General features: G+C 35.0%; 1 protein-coding gene across 1 annotated transcript in view; it reads right to left on the reverse strand.

The window, feature by feature from the left end:
* LOC138697601 (prion-like-(Q/N-rich) domain-bearing protein 25) overlaps positions 1 to 18287 on the reverse strand; it is a 59259-nt gene extending 40972 nt beyond the window's left edge. The window contains exons 1-3 of the mRNA XM_069822982.1: positions 18176 to 18287; positions 7847 to 7990; positions 6135 to 6278 (exon numbers count right to left, since the gene is read on the reverse strand). Of these exons, the coding sequence (XP_069679083.1) occupies positions 6135 to 6278; positions 7847 to 7990; positions 18176 to 18230 (343 nt within the window). The 5' untranslated portion in view covers positions 18231 to 18287. The remainder of the gene's footprint in view (positions 1 to 6134; positions 6279 to 7846; positions 7991 to 18175) is intronic.
* Between the last annotated feature and the right edge of the window lie 345 nt (positions 18288 to 18632).

The following is an 18632-nucleotide window of genomic DNA, read 5'->3' on the forward strand; positions in this document are numbered from 1 at the left end:
ACATCCTCTGGCCTTCTTCTTTTAACTTAGATTTGTCTGTCTTCTCTAAACGTCTCAACTTGTTAGATGGAAAACAAGACATTTAAATAATAAAGTAACCCTGCCATGAATCGTTATGATCAGGATGGTAATCTGGGAGTCGAGGTAGTCAAGTGATAACACGCATTCACTGTAAAACACAACTATTTATTACGGCATGCAACATAAATTCGTAATACATAACCGTTCTATACAGTTTATTCACCCCTCAAACGTCACCCAACAATGGGCGCCTTCGTCGTGGATACAAAGATGGTATTATCATAGGCTACTTATACTGGCCTATGTGATTTATTTAAACTTACCTGTAGGCTTTAACATTCTCGGTCATTTCGACTTTATTTTCATTAAAGCTGCTCGAAAATCATGAACAAAATCGCCATCATTAAAATGATCAGAGCATACTCTGCTTGTATCAAGATTGAATTTATCCTGTCTTTTGCACGCAATTACTCATTTTTTTCTAATTCCTAAATCTTTAGGAATGGTATTTTTATCGTTAGAATTGTTGCATACCGTAACAGCACACCTTTGACCTGGCATAATTCATTTTAAACAACATAAACAAGAAAAAACACGAGATACTGCTTTGAAGCATTTGAGCTTTGGCGCGCTTAGCTATCTTGTGACGTCAGAATCCCTCTCCTTTCCCCGTCAATCCCTCGCCGACAAGCTCGATAATAATGCAACCTCTGAGAAGTTTAGAAGCCTTGAGTTAATTGTAGGATGAAAACAGTTTATTTTGTGTAATTTCCTAAATTTAATCAATAAGGATGATTTCTGTTCTCTCTCTATTTTATATATTCATTTACACTGGGAAGTTTTGAAATGAACGCTCGGTATGAATGATTTGGTGGGTTGTTTGCTTAGTTTGGTTTGACTCGGCTGGTTGATTCCATGGTTTGGTTGAACAATTTGGATGATTATGTTTGTTGCTGTATGATTTAGTACCTGCTTGCTTTAGCTGAGTGGCAAGTTGGTTTTGTGGTTTGTTGATTGGTCTGGTATGAATGTTTGGTGAATTTGCTTTGTATTGTATGGTTACTCCGTTGGGTTGGTTAAATTTTTGTTTACTTGGATTCAGTTGTTGGCGAGTTTGTTAGTTTGCTTGGCTACATGGTTTGGCGAGTTGATTCACTGGTAGGGGAGAGTTGGGTAGTATCGGACATCGGGTAATATCGGACAGTGCGTTTCTTTCATCTACCACCAGTTGGTAGTACCTGAATAACTTGGTTACGTTTCTGTGATGTCGCATACAGAAACGTAACCATGTTATTCAGGTACTATCATCTAGTGGTAGATGAAAGAAACGCACTGTCCGATATTACCCAACTCTCCCCTATGTCTGATTTTGTTTGTTTGTGTGATTTAGTGATTGTTTTCTTAGTTTCTTTGAAGGATTTGAATAATAACTGTTAGTTTGTTCCATCTGATGATTAATTTGTATATTTGTTGTGCCAGTGTTTGGTGAGGCTGTATGCTTTGATGTCCAGTTGAGTCGGTTGGTTTCATTTCAGTTGTTGGTTTGGAATTTGGTTTTATTTTCGGATTGTTTATTTAATAACGCTCTATGAACTGCGATTACCTTTCCTTAATGAATTAGATATTAGCAAGATGGTACTTTGGCCACATTAGCTCGAAGATTCTCATTGACTTTACTGATACAGTGAAACTTGTGTAATTCGAATCTGAAGGGCATAAGAAAAAATTCGAATTATGGAAAAATTCGAATTAAAAAAATGGTACTGCAGAAGGCAAACTACAGGTGTACTGTATGTACTATGTATTACTATAACATTTCAAGACAACAGGGTATTATAATACAAGAATTAAAAAAATGGTACTGCAGAAGGCAAACTACAGGTGTACTATATGAACTATGTATTACTATAACATTTCAAGACAACAGGGTATTATAATACAAGAATTAAAAAAATGGTACTGCAGAAGGCAAACTACAGGTGTACTATATGTACTATGTATTACTATAACATTTCAAGACAACAGGGTATTATAATACAAGAATTAAAAAATGGTACTGCAGAAGGCAAACTACAGGTGTACTATATGTACTATGTATTACTATAACATTTCAAGACAACAGGGTATTATAATACAAGAATTAAAAAAATGGTACTGCAGAAGGCAAACTACAGGTGTACTATATGTACTATGTATTACTATAACATTTCAAGACAACAGGGTATTATAATACAAGAATTAAAAAAATGGTACTGCAGAAGGCAAACTACAGGTGTACTATATGTACTATGTATTACTATAACATTTCAAGACAACAGGGTATTATAATACAAGAATTAAAAAATGGTACTGCAGAAGGCAAACTACAGGTGTACTATATGTACTATGTATTACTATAACATTTCAAGACAACAGGGTATTATAATACAAGAATTAAAAAATGGTACTGCAGAAGGCAAACTACAGGTGTACTGTATGTACTATGTATTACTATAACATTTCAAGACAACAGGGTATTATAATACAAGAATTAAAAAAATGGTACTGCAGAAGGCAAACTACAGGTGTACTATATGTACTATGTATTACTATAACATTTCAAGACAACAGGGTATTATAATACAAGAATTAAAAAAATGGTACTGCAGAAGGCAAACTACAGGTGTACTATATGTACTATGTATTACTATAACATTTCAAGACAACAGGGTATTATAATACAAGAATTAAAAAAATGGTACTGCAGAAGGCAAACTACAGGTGTACTATATGTACTATGTATTACTATAACATTTCAAGACAACAGGGTATTATAATACAAGAATTAAAAAAATGGTACTGCAGAAGGCAAACTACAGGTGTACTATATGTACTATGTATTACTATAACATTTCAAGACAACAGGGTATTATAATACAAGAATTAAAAAATGGTACTGCAGAAGGCAAACTACAGGTGTACTATGTGTACTATGTATTACTATAACATTTCAAGACAACAGGCTATTGTAATACAAGAATTAAAAAAATGGTACTGCAGAAGGCAAACTACAGGTGTACTATATGTACTATGTATTACTATAACATTTCAAGACAACAGGGTATTATAATACAAGAATTAAAAAATGGTACTGCAGAAGGCAAACTACAGGTGTACTATATGTACTATGTATTACTATAACATTTCAAGACAACAGGGTATTATAATACAAGAATTAAAAAATGGTACTGCAGAAGGCAAACTACAGGTGTACTGTATGTACTATGTATTACTATAACATTTCAAGACAACAGGGTATTATAATACAAGAATTAAAAAAATGGTACTGCAGAAGGCAAACTACAGGTGTACTATATGTACTATGTATTACTATAACATTTCAAGACAACAGGGTATTATAATACAAGAATTAAAAAAATGGTACTGCAGAAGGCAAACTACAGGTGTACTATATGTACTATGTATTACTATAACATTTCAAGACAACAGGGTATTATAATACAAGAATTAAAAAAATGGTACTGCAGAAGGCAAACTACAGGTGTACTATATGTACTATGTATTACTATAACATTTCAAGACAACAGGGTATTATAATACAAGAATTAAAAAATGGTACTGCAGAAGGCAAACTACAGGTGTACTATATGTACTATGTATTACTATAACATTTCAAGACAACAGGGTATTATAATACAAGAATTAAAAAAATGGTACTGCAGAAGGCAAACTACAGGTGTGCTATATGTACTATGTATTACTATAACATTTCAAGACAACAGGGTATTATAATACAAGAATTAAAAAAATGGTACTGCAGAAGGCAAACTACAGGTGTACTATATGTACTATGTATTACTATAACATTTCAAGACAACAGGGTATTATAATACAAGAATTAAAAAATGGTACTGCAGAAGGCAAACTACAGGTGTATTATATGTACTATGTATTACTATAACATTTCAAGACAACAGGGTATTATAATACAAGAATTAAAAAATGGTACTGCAGAAGGCAAACTACAGGTGTACTATATGTACTATGTATTACTATAACATTTCAAGACAACAGGGTATTATAATACAAGAATTAAAACAATGGTACTGCAGAAGGCAAACTACAGGTGTACTGTATGTACTATGTATTACTATAACATTTCAAGACAACAGGGTATTATAATACAAGAATTAAAAAAATGGTACTGCAGAAGGCAAACTACAGGTGTACGGTATGTACTATGTATTACTATAACATTTCAAGACAACAGGGTATTATAATACAAGAATTAAAAAATTGGTACTGCAGAAGGCAAACTACAGGTGTACTGTATGTACTATGTATTACTATAACATTTCAAGACAACAGGGTATTACAATACAAGAAAATACAGTGCTGTATAATGATAGGCCTATTACATAAATACAGTACGGTACAGTAATTAGTAAACATTTATGCACAACACATACAGTAGTTAAAAAACATACCTTACTAGGCCTTTGTTAAGTAGGATGTGATTTTAGTCTGCATCTTTTTATTGATTTTCTGGGTTACTGTAAAGTCCTCCAGTTTATTTAATGCATCAAACAGAGAACCATGCACATTTTGGTGTCCCTGAATGAATCTTCTTAGCTCTCGAAAGTGAAAGATCGGGGTTTCGGAGTTTGTGAAAAGCAATGCACAGTGACCGTTTTAACTGAGTACGGTAACTGCACTTTCGAGGTGAATGACACTCCAAGGGTTGTCAACTCGCACTGGGACCACTTTCTCCGATAAGGAGATACAATGCATTCCCGGTTCCAGCCTCCAACCCCTATGGTCAGGTCAATTTGTTACAGTACAGGCTCGTTCCGCCTTTGCCACATTTCACTGTAAAACTCATGTCCATTCTGGATTTTTTTCTTCGAATTAAACAAAATTGTGTTCGAATAAAAGACGATATTTATGCACTGTTTCCATAGGAAATTCAAGGGGACAAAGGAAACCTTCGAAATAAAGAATAATTCGAATTAAAAACGTTCGAATTACACAAGTTTCACTGTATTCGTATTTTTCTTTATTCGGTTACTTAACTTTCCTGCATCTTACTATAGTTCGACAACTTCAAGTGAAACCCCGTAAAACACGCCAACTTCTGGAATCTCTCTCTTTCTTTCTTCTCTCTCCCTCGCTCCTCGTCATTCAGTCACCAATCACCACGTAAATATCTGAGAGGGTGTGTGTGGGCATCGCGACCAATAGAAGAACCACTCTCCAGTATTACCACAATAACGGATTCTTCATTTTTGCCTCGACTGTCGGCTAGGAAGGTTCCATTATGCTAGCATTGCAGGCAACTAGTCAACCTTTTAATGCTTTTGTTATCAGGTTTGACAAACTGTGAGTGGACTGCAAGTACATAGTGCATAGTGCTCTCTCCCTTCCTCCCGTGCTTTCTCACTTGCTCCTCCCCAAGACAGCCAGCTCTCACGTAGTAACTCGGTCAGGGTTTCAGTTCGATTTGTCAATCTATACTAACTCGTTTAGCGTCGATAGAATTGGTGATAGAGAGATGCTATCTGACGACACTTGTATTCTCCATGTGATTATCTGAAATTCGTCTTACAGTTGGAGAAAACCTCAGAAAAACTCAGCCATGTAATAGTATTAAGCATCATGAATAGCATTTTCAGTACTGTAATTAATCTAAATTAGAAATAATTTTTTTCAAGCATTCATTGTAAAATATTATTTCTGTCCTCTAGCCCGCGTCTGAACTAAATTTCTATGAGACCCTTGAAGAAAAGTAATAATTTAAAACGGCTGGTCTACTTGAAGCTCCCTTGTCCACACCTGTGGAGTAACGGCCGCGTCTGGCCGCGAAACCAGGTGGCCCGGGTTCGAATCCCAGTCGGGACAAGTTACCTGGTTGAGGTTTTTTCCGGGGTTTTCCCTCAACCCAATTTGAGGAAATGCTGGGTAACTTTCGGTGCTGGACTCCGGACTCATTTCATCGGCATTGTCACCTTCACTTCATTGAGACGCTAAATAACCTGAGATGGTGATACAGCGTCGTAAAATAACCTACTTAAATAAAAATAAAATTGAAGCTCACTTGAAGATAATGCTCTTACCTGAACTTTTATAGCAGAGTCCGTGCAGATAATGGAAGCCCTCTGTGCACACACACTTGGCTTCCTCGCAACTCGCTCCCTGGCCCATCCTGGGTGTGCATTGGGTGCTCTCCTCACACACAGACAGGTAGGGGGTAGCTATGACTGTTAGCATAATCACATTACAAACATTTCTGAACTTTCCAAGGTATATTCTTCGGGCATTATGTATTCGAACAAAGCTATAGTCCCGACGCTGTTTTTTCCGGCGTGACTCCGCCTCTTTGCTTACGTCTTAGAAAGTGAAGGTTCTATGAAGTCTAGGTAGGTAGTATCCTTCGCCATTTTTGTTCTTACGTTGCCGAGCTACCATACGAGGAATCTATTTGCCACACCGTTAAACATTATCATGTCGTAGCTCCTATGATAATAAATCAAACGCAATGTAATTCAGCAAATAATTGAGCGGCAAATAGCATCTTCGTGTGCTTTCTGCGAACGCCAACGAAAGAGCTGAAATGGCGGGCGATTATATTAAGTATTTATCGAGCCTTAAGAAATGAATCAGCGAATCACAAGACGCACACGTTTAAATGTAGCCGAATTGCAACGCGATTGGCTGCCGAAAATTAGAGCGACGGGACTATAACAATTGGACGGAGTTACGCAATAATAGACCAACCGACAATTTTTAAGAAATGAGATATTTGCACAGATCTGTTGATGGCAGGCTAATTTAAGTCGGAAAAAAAACAAGAATGCGATATCTGAATTTTGCTGCTATTTATAAGGAAAATTAGTTTATTGCATAAAATTCACCCTTAGGGTATGACGTAAGCTGACCCGGATTATATTAAGGGAATGTTCGTGGACAAGTTGCCTCACAAAACCGGTCTCCTCTCGCTCAGAGCGTATTCCGAATCTCACCAGTGAGCAATCCGATGGCATCACGGTGTTCCGAATTCCACCGATGACGTCATTGATGCTCCACCGGTGTCGCACCGGTGCCATCAACTTGCAGAGGTGGTGGCAGTCTCCATCAGCCGCCATCAGTGAATCTGATTGGCTCTTGTATAGGGCGGGAATTAGCAGACGAATAACATCGTGCACTGTTGTGTCATGGCGGTGTGTTCTGCTGTATTGTTTGTAATGAGCACAACGTAAAAACAATATGTTAATGGCTTATGAGCGAACATGTCAACGGACCATTTATTACTACCGGTTCAAGAAATAAATTGTTTATGCTCTCTTTTCTTTGAACGAGATGACAGTACGGAAATTTCGCAAAATTTTGCTAGCGTAGCACAGACAACAACTTGTACAGTCGCCATGACAGTCATCAATCCTTCCAGCACTTTTGTTCCTTATTTCGCTGCAGCGTGACGTCATTGATGCCACCGGACCGGTGAGATTCAGAATACGCTGTCAGTAAAATTGTAATAAATTCTCAAAAAGAACTATCAGCAATATTGCTCGTATTACAGTATTACCCTATATGCAATAAAGAGAGGCTTATCAAACTTATACGTATCTTTCCTGTGTAATTAAGGGTCAGAGAATCTCTTAAAGAATAAAAAATATTGCATGTCCTCCACTGTGAAGGTTAAAGCTTTCAGGAAGGAATATTAGAGTACGTAATCAGTAATTTTAATAAATCTTGTTAGAACTTTCACGAACGCTAATTTATAATTATTCTGTTATTGGGCACATTTAATTTCATAATTTATACTCACTTGGAAGGCATTTTGTCCAGTCGGCGCTCATGACGAAGAAGTCGTTACATTCACATGTCCATGTTTCGTTGTTGCAGAATGAATTTTCGATGCACGGTAATTCATCTCCGCACTCAATTCCTTCAAAAGTTGTCCTGCCTAATCCTGAAAGTAATTTACAATAATAAAACGCCAAATTCTCTAGTATTCCTACGAACGTAAGTCGTATACATTATATTAGCCATCAAGTTCAGCCTACTAATAGGGTAATTCTGAGTTAGATGGCCATATGTTTCAAAGGGCCGTTTTCTCCAAATGAGTTTAAGGGGTTAGGTACAGCTTACAGCAGTAAAATTTTGGAAATATTCAACATTTTTTCCTCCATTACTGTATCTTGTAAAATAATGAAAATTGGTATGTGTAAAACACTGTCCTTCTGCTATATGATATATATATATATATATATATATATATATATATATATTTACGATTTAAAAAAATTACATTTTTTTTTTTTTCAAAATTCAGTTCACTGTGCAGTGATGAAGCGTTTCCCACATAACTCAAAAACTATCCAACATTCTGTGATGAAATTTTTTGTGTGTATTTATACATGTCATATCTACAATATGATGCAAGATCACTCCTCTACCTTTGATAGATTGTCTGATAAAAAATAAATTCCTTTAAAAAATGGTCAAATATCAGTATTTTCTTCTAACACAAAATAAAAAAAAAACTATTTATTAAGGAATGTAGTTGAAAGGGCATGATATTGTAAATATGAGTTTCACCAATAAAATAAAAGAGAGAGAACATGAAAAAGTTACCAAGTTTATGAGTTATGAGGGAAACGCTTCATCACTGCACAGTGAACTGCCACCATTTTTAATTAAAAAAAATATAATTAATTTTTTTTAAATCGTAAAAATATTTTTTTCATATAGCAGAAGAACAGTGTTTTACACATACCAATTTTCATTATTGTACAAGATACAGTAATGGAGGAAAAAATGTTGAATATTTCCAAAAGTTTTCCTGCTGTAAGCTGTACCTAACCTGTAAACTTGGGTTTATTTTATGCTGGTTTAAGCCTGAGTTTAAACTAAAAATCATTTTCCTCACGTTAGTTTAAACTTTGTATCAAGTTTAAACGTGGTTCAAACTTAAACCTTCTGTCGCGTAGCTTTAAACTGGTATTCCTGTTGAACTTCATTAACACTATATTAATATATCTACGATTTTTCTAGTAAAAAGGTTAGTTTCGATTTACAATATATTATATTTCAATGCAAAATTGTAATGTCATTAGAAAATGAGTGAACTTATTGAAAGTTTTGATGAAATAGAAGATAATAAATACTCGTATTATGAAAATCTGGCTTTCAGGTATGGCTCCCTGTGAAGCAGACTTGAATAATTTCAAGGGAAAAATATTCCAGGCCGGGTATCGATCCTGGGACCTTTTGCTTAGCGCACGAATGCTCTACCTACTGAGCTACCCAGGAACTACACCCGACACCGTCCCAATTCTTCCCTTTTTATCCACACAGCTCACGTGGGCTGACACAACGCCAGAACCCAACTTTGAGTGCACACAAACTCTGTATGACTTGAATTGTGGCTTTCTGTTAACGTACCTACAATGACGTATATATTATGCAAATCTGGCATTCAGATATGGTTCCCTGTGAAGCAGAATTGAACAATTGCAAGGAAAGAATTGTTTCGGGGGCCGGGTTTCGATCCCGGAACCTTTCGCTTAGCGCACGAATGTTCTACCTACTGAGCTACCCAGGAACTACACCCGAACACCGTCCCAATTCTTCCCTTTATATTCTACACAGCTCAAGTAGGCTGACACAGATTAAATTTATTTTAGAGTAAAAGAATGCCTGAAAAAAATTGGAGATGGCAATATATAATCTTGATATGTTTGAAGTGGAATGGCTTTTGTGCTAGGGCAGGAAAATGAAACAAGACAGCTTCAGTCCAGATATTATTATTATTATTATTATTATTATTATTATTATTATTATTATTATTATTATTAATGTTTTTGAAGTGTTAGTGAAATCAGGATAGAATCGGTGAAATGTGTCGTAGTTCCAGTGTAGTGAGTGAGTTGTCAGCGAAATGAGTGTAATGCCGAAAGGTACTTGTGCATGTATGAACATAATGATACTCGTGGGTTTTAGTTCGAACTTAGGTTTAAGATACAAATAGTTACATACTATTAGTTGTAACATGTTTCTTCTTTTATTTAGGAATTACTTGTCAATTTTTTTTAAATTACAGTACAAATAATTTATCAGCATATCAATAACAACCTCATAAAATTACTTACAAAAAACACTCCCAAAAATAATATACACTTATGAAAAATAAATAAATAATAAATAAAAAAAATAGTTGATTAACAATATTTTCACCGTTACAATTACACATATATAAAAACTAAATATAAACATTTACATAGAGATAAAAAATTTTACAGGAGAAAAAGTTCGTCCAAAGGGATGGACTCTGGAAGAGTATCCAAAACGCTCATTGCATTTCCGCGTTGAATAGCAATACTTAAGCTTTGACGCAAATAAGTAGCGCAACGGCGATCACCAGTAATGGAGATAAAAATTTGGCCGATTTGAGATACCAAAACTTTAGCGTCATGACTCCAAGGACCGAAGGTCTCCACAGCAAATGGGACAAAGATATAATTGTCTAAAAGATGAGCATATTTATTGACTTTCTTCTTCACGGCTAATTCAGCAGCAGATGCTGCGCGTCTGGAGGTATTCGGCAAGTGAGATGGAGTAGAGTGTCAACGCAAGTGGAGTCCCAAATTAAAGATTTTCCTCTAGACCATGGAATTAAGGTGAGACCATCGGGTCGTTTACCATCTGCGCGACTAATACCTGGTGGTTCCAAAAGAGACGGGATGCCACAAGAAGTCAGAGATCTTTTAATGATATCATTGAGTGATGTATGTCTGGGAATGCGACCCTTGCTCGCACAGCTGAGTGCATGCTGATATTTATCAGCAATTCCCCCGCAAATACATTGGTGTGGCTGGCAGAATTTACAACCAAGGCGTAAAGCTATTGCGATTTTAAAGGATGTACTATCTATTAGGGTGCCGATGTGAGGAGAAGGTAATGCGTGTAACCAAGCTCCAGACTCACTCTCTTGAAGAGCTAGGAGACGTGCAATGTCTTGTTCGGATGTGAAAGAAGAAAGGAGTGTATCTAAAATTTTTTGGGAAAAGATAACGTCCCACTGTTTTTGAAATTCAGGATGGGCATGAGGATGAGTGGTTTGTGAGGAAGTATACCAACTTGTCAGAGGATCACGCATATGGCAGATTTCAGCTGCATCACTGTATAAAGGAAAAAGCGATTTGATGCAACGGAAAACTCCAAAGGCAGAAGAAAGAAAAGCAGGTATACAAACGTAAGAAAGTTTCCGAATGCTCACACCACCAAATTTAATTGGGAGAGAGGCTTGAGTCCAACTAGTATCGGTAAAACTTATATTGAGGATCCTTTCCAAACTGGATCGAAAAAGAGCATCAGCTTTATGTAGGAAAGTTGGAAGAAGCCATAAAGGAGTAGTAAGCATAAAGTAAGTCATCTTAAGGATTAGATAACAATTTTTAAGAAGGTAATAAGAAATATGAGGATGTATTAGTTTTAAACGATCGATGAAATATTGCAAAGAAATTAGTTTTTCTTCAGCGATGTGATCGGCAGCTTCCAAAAAGACGGGAGATCCAATAATCGTTAAAGTGGATTTTGACATTAGTAAAATACCCGGAGCAAGTTTTTGAAAAGAAGAGAAAACAGTTTGATTAAACTTAGAACAAAAATAAATTTGACATTTATCAGGATTAAGTTCTAACCCTATAGTTAAACCGAATTGAATGATTGTATTAAGATCTTACAAAACATCTGAAGGGTCTCCACTTAAGCAACCATCATCTATCTAAGTAAAAAAGGTTGAGTTCACTAATAAGGTCTTTAATAAGGGGATAATTGTTAGACTAAAAAGTAAAGGGCCAGCCGGATCCCCTTGTTGGCAACCTGATTGAGACATAATTGTCAGAACCAAAAAATAAAGTAGAAGGGTGTCTGTATGATTGCCAGAAATAGGGGAAAAGTTGTGGAATTTTAAGTTTGACAGCTCGCAACATGGTATCTCTTTCAATACAATTGAAGGCATTTCTGAAATCTAACCTAAGAACGATTTTATCAGAGTGAGAATTGGCAGAAATAAATGAGCGCAATGAGTGAATAATACTTTCACAGCCCTGAGCTCAACCGAAGCCAAATTGATTCGGTCTAAAATATGCACTAATTTCTTCTTTGACACTAACACAAGCTATTTTGGATACCAATCTTCGGAAAGTGTTCCCAATGGCAATAGGTCTGATGCCACCATCCTTCTTATTGATCGCAATAAGGAAAGCTCCGTAAAATACAGGACAAATCCCAGGATCTAAGTCGCCATGTAACAGAAAATTGCAAAGGTGGGTTAACGAAGAAAGAAGCCGTTTACCGGAATCACCTGCAGATACAGAAACCAGATCCTTAAGGTGTTGAGGTCGTAAACCATCGATACCAGCCGCGGAACCTTGAGGAAAGCTCTGTAGAGATTTCAAGACGTCTTCGCTGGTGACTGATAGGCTGGGTGCTGTAGGATCAGGATTAGATTTACTTTAAATGTTATTTTAAGTGATCGTGCTTCATTTAATTTAGGATGCTCCCTGTTATTATTATTATTATTATTATTATTATTATTATTATTATTATTATTAATTTATTATTAGTTGTATTTTTTATTAATTGTGTTTATTATTAATTGCCATTATTGAGTGTAAATAGTTAACACTGCCACCGGGTATATATCCATTTGCAGTGCGAATAAATACCTACATTATTATTATTATTATTATTATTATTATTATTATTATTATTATTATTATTGTTGTTGTTGTTGTTGTTGTTATAGTAATACCAATAATAAATATAAAAACTGCTATGGTATTCTTTTCATTTTTCTGAATTTTGAAATATGTTTAATAAGCATAAATGTTATTTATGTAATAAAACTATTTTTTATTAAATTTCAAAACTCACGTTTAACTCGAAAACTTTCAGCAATGGAAACACTTCTAAAACAAATTTGAAATTACCGCGATGATTTCTATGAGAATCCGCAGTTCTAAGTTTAGTCATTTTGCATATTGAAGTCCGCCAGAAAAAATACTCCTTTGTTTAACTAGCCGTAACACGGTAACTAGCAAAACAAATTTGAATAACCATATTTAAAACTAATTTTCATTCTTTCTAAACATTTCTTTCGCTTTGACCCCCCCCCCCAATCTAAATTTAAAAATAAAGAAGTTTGCTGCTTACAAACCTTTTAGAGTGTCAATGTCTATTTTGAACAGCTCACTCCGAAATTACTATTTCTTTTCTCACTTTCTAAAAAAGATTTTGATTTCGAAATTTTTTCTATGCTTTCCTTAGACATTTATCTATGAATCCTAAAAATTACTGAAATAACGTCTAACCCTTGACTTGGCAAAGCTTCATTTCTCACACTAGTTTATTAAACCTTGTCGGACCGTAAAGAAAACAACTATCGCAATGTCCATATTTTTATATGTTGTACAATATTAAAGTATTGTGAAATTTCAATTTTCCTACCAATTCTTTTGTGCGAGATTGTGCGTATTTGCTTGCTTTCCGCACAGAACCAATACGCGGTAAGTGTGAAATACCACATTCAGTATTCCCAACGTAACACACATAACAATTTCCCTCTTCTTACCGCTTAAGCGCGACATTCATTTTACTGCTTTAGGCTTTTAACATATTATTTTTAGAGACGTTTAACATAGTAATAATTATAAATTGGAAACTTACCACTGCAATTTCACCTAAATTGCAATGTTAATTATTGTTTTTAAATATTTGAAAAAATTAAGTAAAGTCTACTACTCCACGAAACTTACTGCATTCCTGATACAAGTAACATTAAGGAAGCCGTGAAAAAAATCAACGAGATTCCAGATGCCGATGTTATTACTGCAATATGTTATATAAATAATATTGTTAAAATATTAAAATGAAAAATAAATCATTACATAACCTTACCGTTTGTTTTAAGTCCGCATTTATAGACTGGGGGAAAAAAAAGACAGACGTAAATCACGGCCTGCTGGACTATAGTAAACACAGAAAACATTTTACAGCAACAATGTTAAAGAAAGATATTTTGGTGTACCGAAGTTGGCGTCATTAAACAGAAACCAACATGGAGATTTCATTGCAAGTAATTAGAAATTCGTCTTTCAGGTATGTAATAAACGATCTTCGCACAAAATAATGTACGATACACGAGCGGTATGTTTTCTTTCAATTCTCGGAAATTAAAAAAGCTCAACTACGTTTCGCTTTTTCAAACTTTTCCTCGACCATGAGAACGTCAACATACCGCTCTTGTAACGTATATTACTATTTCCATTCTATTAAAATTATAGTTTATAACCTATTAACCTGTTGTATCCTATAGGATACATTGTCAATTTAAGGGTTAACGGCTCGGAAAATAGCGTCCTCGTCTGATCGACTGCATCAGCTACGACTCCACTCTCCCTCTCCCTTCTGCACGACGGTGCATTTTCCGATACACTCCTCACCCGATACCCATTTCAGCGATTGGTGACGTCTACTGTCTTACGCGAACAGCTAATGGAACTGTTATTACATATTACAAGTGAAGTATATGTAGCTCGTTAGCCAATTACGTTGTTCGACTATCTTATTTAGTTACGTATTTATTGTAGTTTCGTATTGAAGTCAAGGATTCCATAGTTCAGTAACCCTTAATCATCGCCTGAGTTGTATCCTTAAAACACAATGCAGGTGATCAATGTGGAATCGGCTCGACTCTCAAGATAACGTGGGGAACAGGTGTGTGGATGAGTGGCTGCACACATTCCAACAACTTATCAGCTCTCGCTATCTATACAGCTGTGATTACAAAGAATAAGTTAATCGAACACCTGCGACAGCAGTGCTTTTAATACGATGACCAACTTACTGTATTAATATACTTAAAGTTGCAGCATATTTTTCGCTGAATAACTAGTGAGGGCTTTGCATATCGGAGAAAGCTGGTTCGAACAATTGCGTGTGTGCGTAGGAGGTGGATGAGATTCCTTCTGCATATAGACCAGTCTCTTACTGTCGCCTGTGCACAATGGTAAGCGTTTCATAGGGAAATATTAGTCTGTAGGTTAGTTCCAGTCGGTGATCCGGAGTTGCACTCGGGCGTGGGTTCGGTTCCCGCTTGGGCCAATTGGGTTTTGTCTTTTCCGAGATTTTCCCCAACTGTAAGGCGAATGTTAGGTAATCTATGACGAATCCTCGGCTTCATCTCGCCAAATACCATCTCGATATCACCATTTTCATCGACGCTAAATAACCGAGTAGTTGATACAGCGTCGTTAAATAACAAGTTAAAAAAAACACTTCCATCTGGCCTGACAAACGTTCGCACACCATCTTGCAATGCTGAGGAAAACGGGAGAACTCTCATCTTCCAAGCTTACTCTTCACAAATATCGTTTTAGTCAACATCGTGGATCGAAGCGAATTATGATATTAGAGGTGAGGAGAATTCACTTTTCGGTGAGTTAAACTAATAAATTTACACGATATTGAATACATTTGCAAAGAAACAATTTAAATTAAAAATGAGAACTCGGAAATGTTCAGATGCGTAAAATTTGAAAGTGAATTATTAGATAATAAGATAAAGTTTTCACCCTTAAATGCTCTAAAAGCACATAATGGACATATAGCGGTACTATGACAATATATTTAATAATAATAATAATAGTAATAATAATAATAATAATAATAATACTAGTAATAAATGGATTTGAGGGAGGTGAGAGATGATGGTAGAGATTGGATTAATTTTGCTCAGGATAGGGACCAATGGCGGGCTTATGTGAGGACGGCAATGAACCTCCGGGTTCCTTAAAAGTAAGTAAGTAAGTAGTAATAGTAATAATAATAATGCATTATCTAGCGAAATTTATAAACTTGTACGAAATTGTAACAGAACAATGGAAAGAGTCCGTAATTGTACCTATTTTTAAGAAGGGGAGAAAGATTAACTGTAGTAACTTTCGAGGAATATCACTTTCATTGACGTCATACAAAATTTTTTTCCAATATTCTTTTGAGAAGATTAACTCCATGTGTAGATGAAATTGTTAGGGATCATCAATGCTGTTTTAGGCGTATTAGATAGACTATTGATCAGATTTTTTGTATTCGACATATTGGGGAAAAATGAGAGTAAGTATAAGGGTACAGTACATCAGTTATTCATCAGTAAATTTCAAAAAGGCATATGACTCGGTTAAGAGAGAAGTTTTGTATAATATTCTTGTAGAATTCTGTATTCTGAAGAAACAAGTTCGATTAATTGAAATGTGTCTAGCCAGTTTCTGGCGGATGCTTTTCCAATTCACTGTGGGCTAAAGCAAGGAGATGCACTGTCACCTTTACTTTTTAACTTCGCTCTAGAATTTGCCATTAGGAAAGTTCGCATGTGGAAAGTTCGATTTTTAATTACAAAATTACATTACTCTTACGCACTTATCACAATTGTTACAAATCACGCCAATGTTGTAAACTCTTTAAGAATGTACATTAGGATGAAAAATTGAATTTCAAAGAATCAAGTCTCTAGAAGTGATGTTATTTGTAACAGTTGTGAAAAGTGTGTAAGAATAATGTGATTTTTAGTTAGAACTTGGAAAAAGAATGTACAAAGCAACTAGGGAATTAACAACACATTTTTAGTTTCAGAATACTAGCCAATCTATACTAATAATAAATCTGTAGCCGAAATTTTTCTGGTAATTTTCGATTTTCCAAAAATAATTGGTCTTAACTGTATAATTAACTGCCCTGAAACCGAAAATCGCTTTTTTGAAATTTTTGTTTGTATGTCTCTGTCTGCCTAGATGTTTGTTACCTTTTCACGTGATAATGGCTGAACCGATTTATATGAAAATTGGAATATAAATTAAGTTCGTGTAACTTAGAATTTAGGCAATATGGCATTCAAAATATTTTATTTAAGAGGGGGGTTATAAGGGGGGTTGAATTAAATAAATCGAAATATCTCCCTTATTATTAATTTTCATGAAAAATATTACATAACAAAAGTTTCTTTAAAAATTATTTCCGATAAGTTTTATTCCGTGCAAAATTTTGATAGGAATGATATTTAATGAGATAAATTAGTTTCAAAATTACAATAAAAACGCCATCTAAGGCGGTGTAATGAAATAAAAAACAAATGACTTCGTCTATAAGGGGCCTTGGACAAAACAACAATCGGAAGCTATGAAACATAGCCTACAGAGAATGTTTCTGTGTTTGTATGAAGTAATATCATAAGCTAAATTAACCGATTTGTATAATTAATTATTAATTCACCATTGGAAAGTGTAGTTTCTCTAGATGGACATAATGCTATAATGTTATTACAGTAACTTCTGAGTGAATCGAGGACAGGTAAGATTAAAATAGCTTCTTATGCACAGAAAACTTGATAGGCATTCATTTCCTGTATTTCCTAAAATAATTTTTATGACCAAATGAGTGGTCTCTGGATCAAAATGATCTCATTTTAATTTTTCTAATACAATTTAAATTAAGTAACCTAATAAACGATTTATCTTTCTATCAAACACGAATGTTCCCTGGATCAAATGTCCTATTTTAATTATGTAATTACTTTATATTTATTTCTAACGGGTGCAGCGGAGCGCACGGGTACGGCTAGTAAATAAATAATATTTCTGAATAGCTCATTTTCTATTTGCAATATTGGTTTACCCTGAAAACTAAATAACTTCAAATTAGTGTAACACTGAAAATATTGAGAATAGGACCCATATTTATTTGATTTTTTACTCAAAATGTCTTCGGAAATAAGCTCAGTAAATGGAGGCATCTCCTCGTGAATAACTCTGCATATCAGTACATTGAGAGAAGTTTAACGAGAGCATAAACTTCGCGCCATTTACTCATATATTCCTGTTATGTCACATTTTCAGAAGTTTCTTATGTTTAGAACAAAAATATGAAAGTAGTATTACTATACTGAAAACAAATTATGAAAATATTTAGGCTAGTTATTAAGTTTTCTCTATTGCTGTTTTGGGATTCTGCTGTTTTGAAGAAATATAAATATCCTATTCACAATAGTCTATGTGCACAATCATTCTTAGGAACATTTTCAACTGAAAATACGAACCTAATAATCCCACAATTGTGAGAGTCCCGATCACCAGGCTGCTGATTCTGAACATGACGATAGCACTGACTTCGCTTCTCTTTGCGACTGACTTGAGATGTTAATACTCTTTTTGTTAAAAGCTGTGTCAACGACTTTATCTTGATGTGATTCCATCATTACGAAGTTCAGAGATATCACTCGATAAGTCTAATATTGTCTAACGAAAGAGCGTTGATAAAGGATTTGATACAGTTTGTTTCTTAAGCGTATTGGCTCATACACATTTGTGGGTGATTCAAATTTGATACGGTATTCTCGGTAACCTCGCATTAATACTATGAATGTAATATTTTGTGAGGACATTGAGAGGTCACCTACAAATTAATATTGTACATGGGTTGGATAAAAAGTAATGACAACATTTCGATATTTCTGACATGGCTTTATTCACAGGGGTACAACATTTACGTACCTT

Source organism: Periplaneta americana, chromosome 4 (genome assembly GCF_040183065.1).
Source record: "Periplaneta americana isolate PAMFEO1 chromosome 4, P.americana_PAMFEO1_priV1, whole genome shotgun sequence".
Lineage (NCBI taxonomy): Eukaryota > Metazoa > Arthropoda > Insecta > Blattodea > Blattidae > Periplaneta > Periplaneta americana.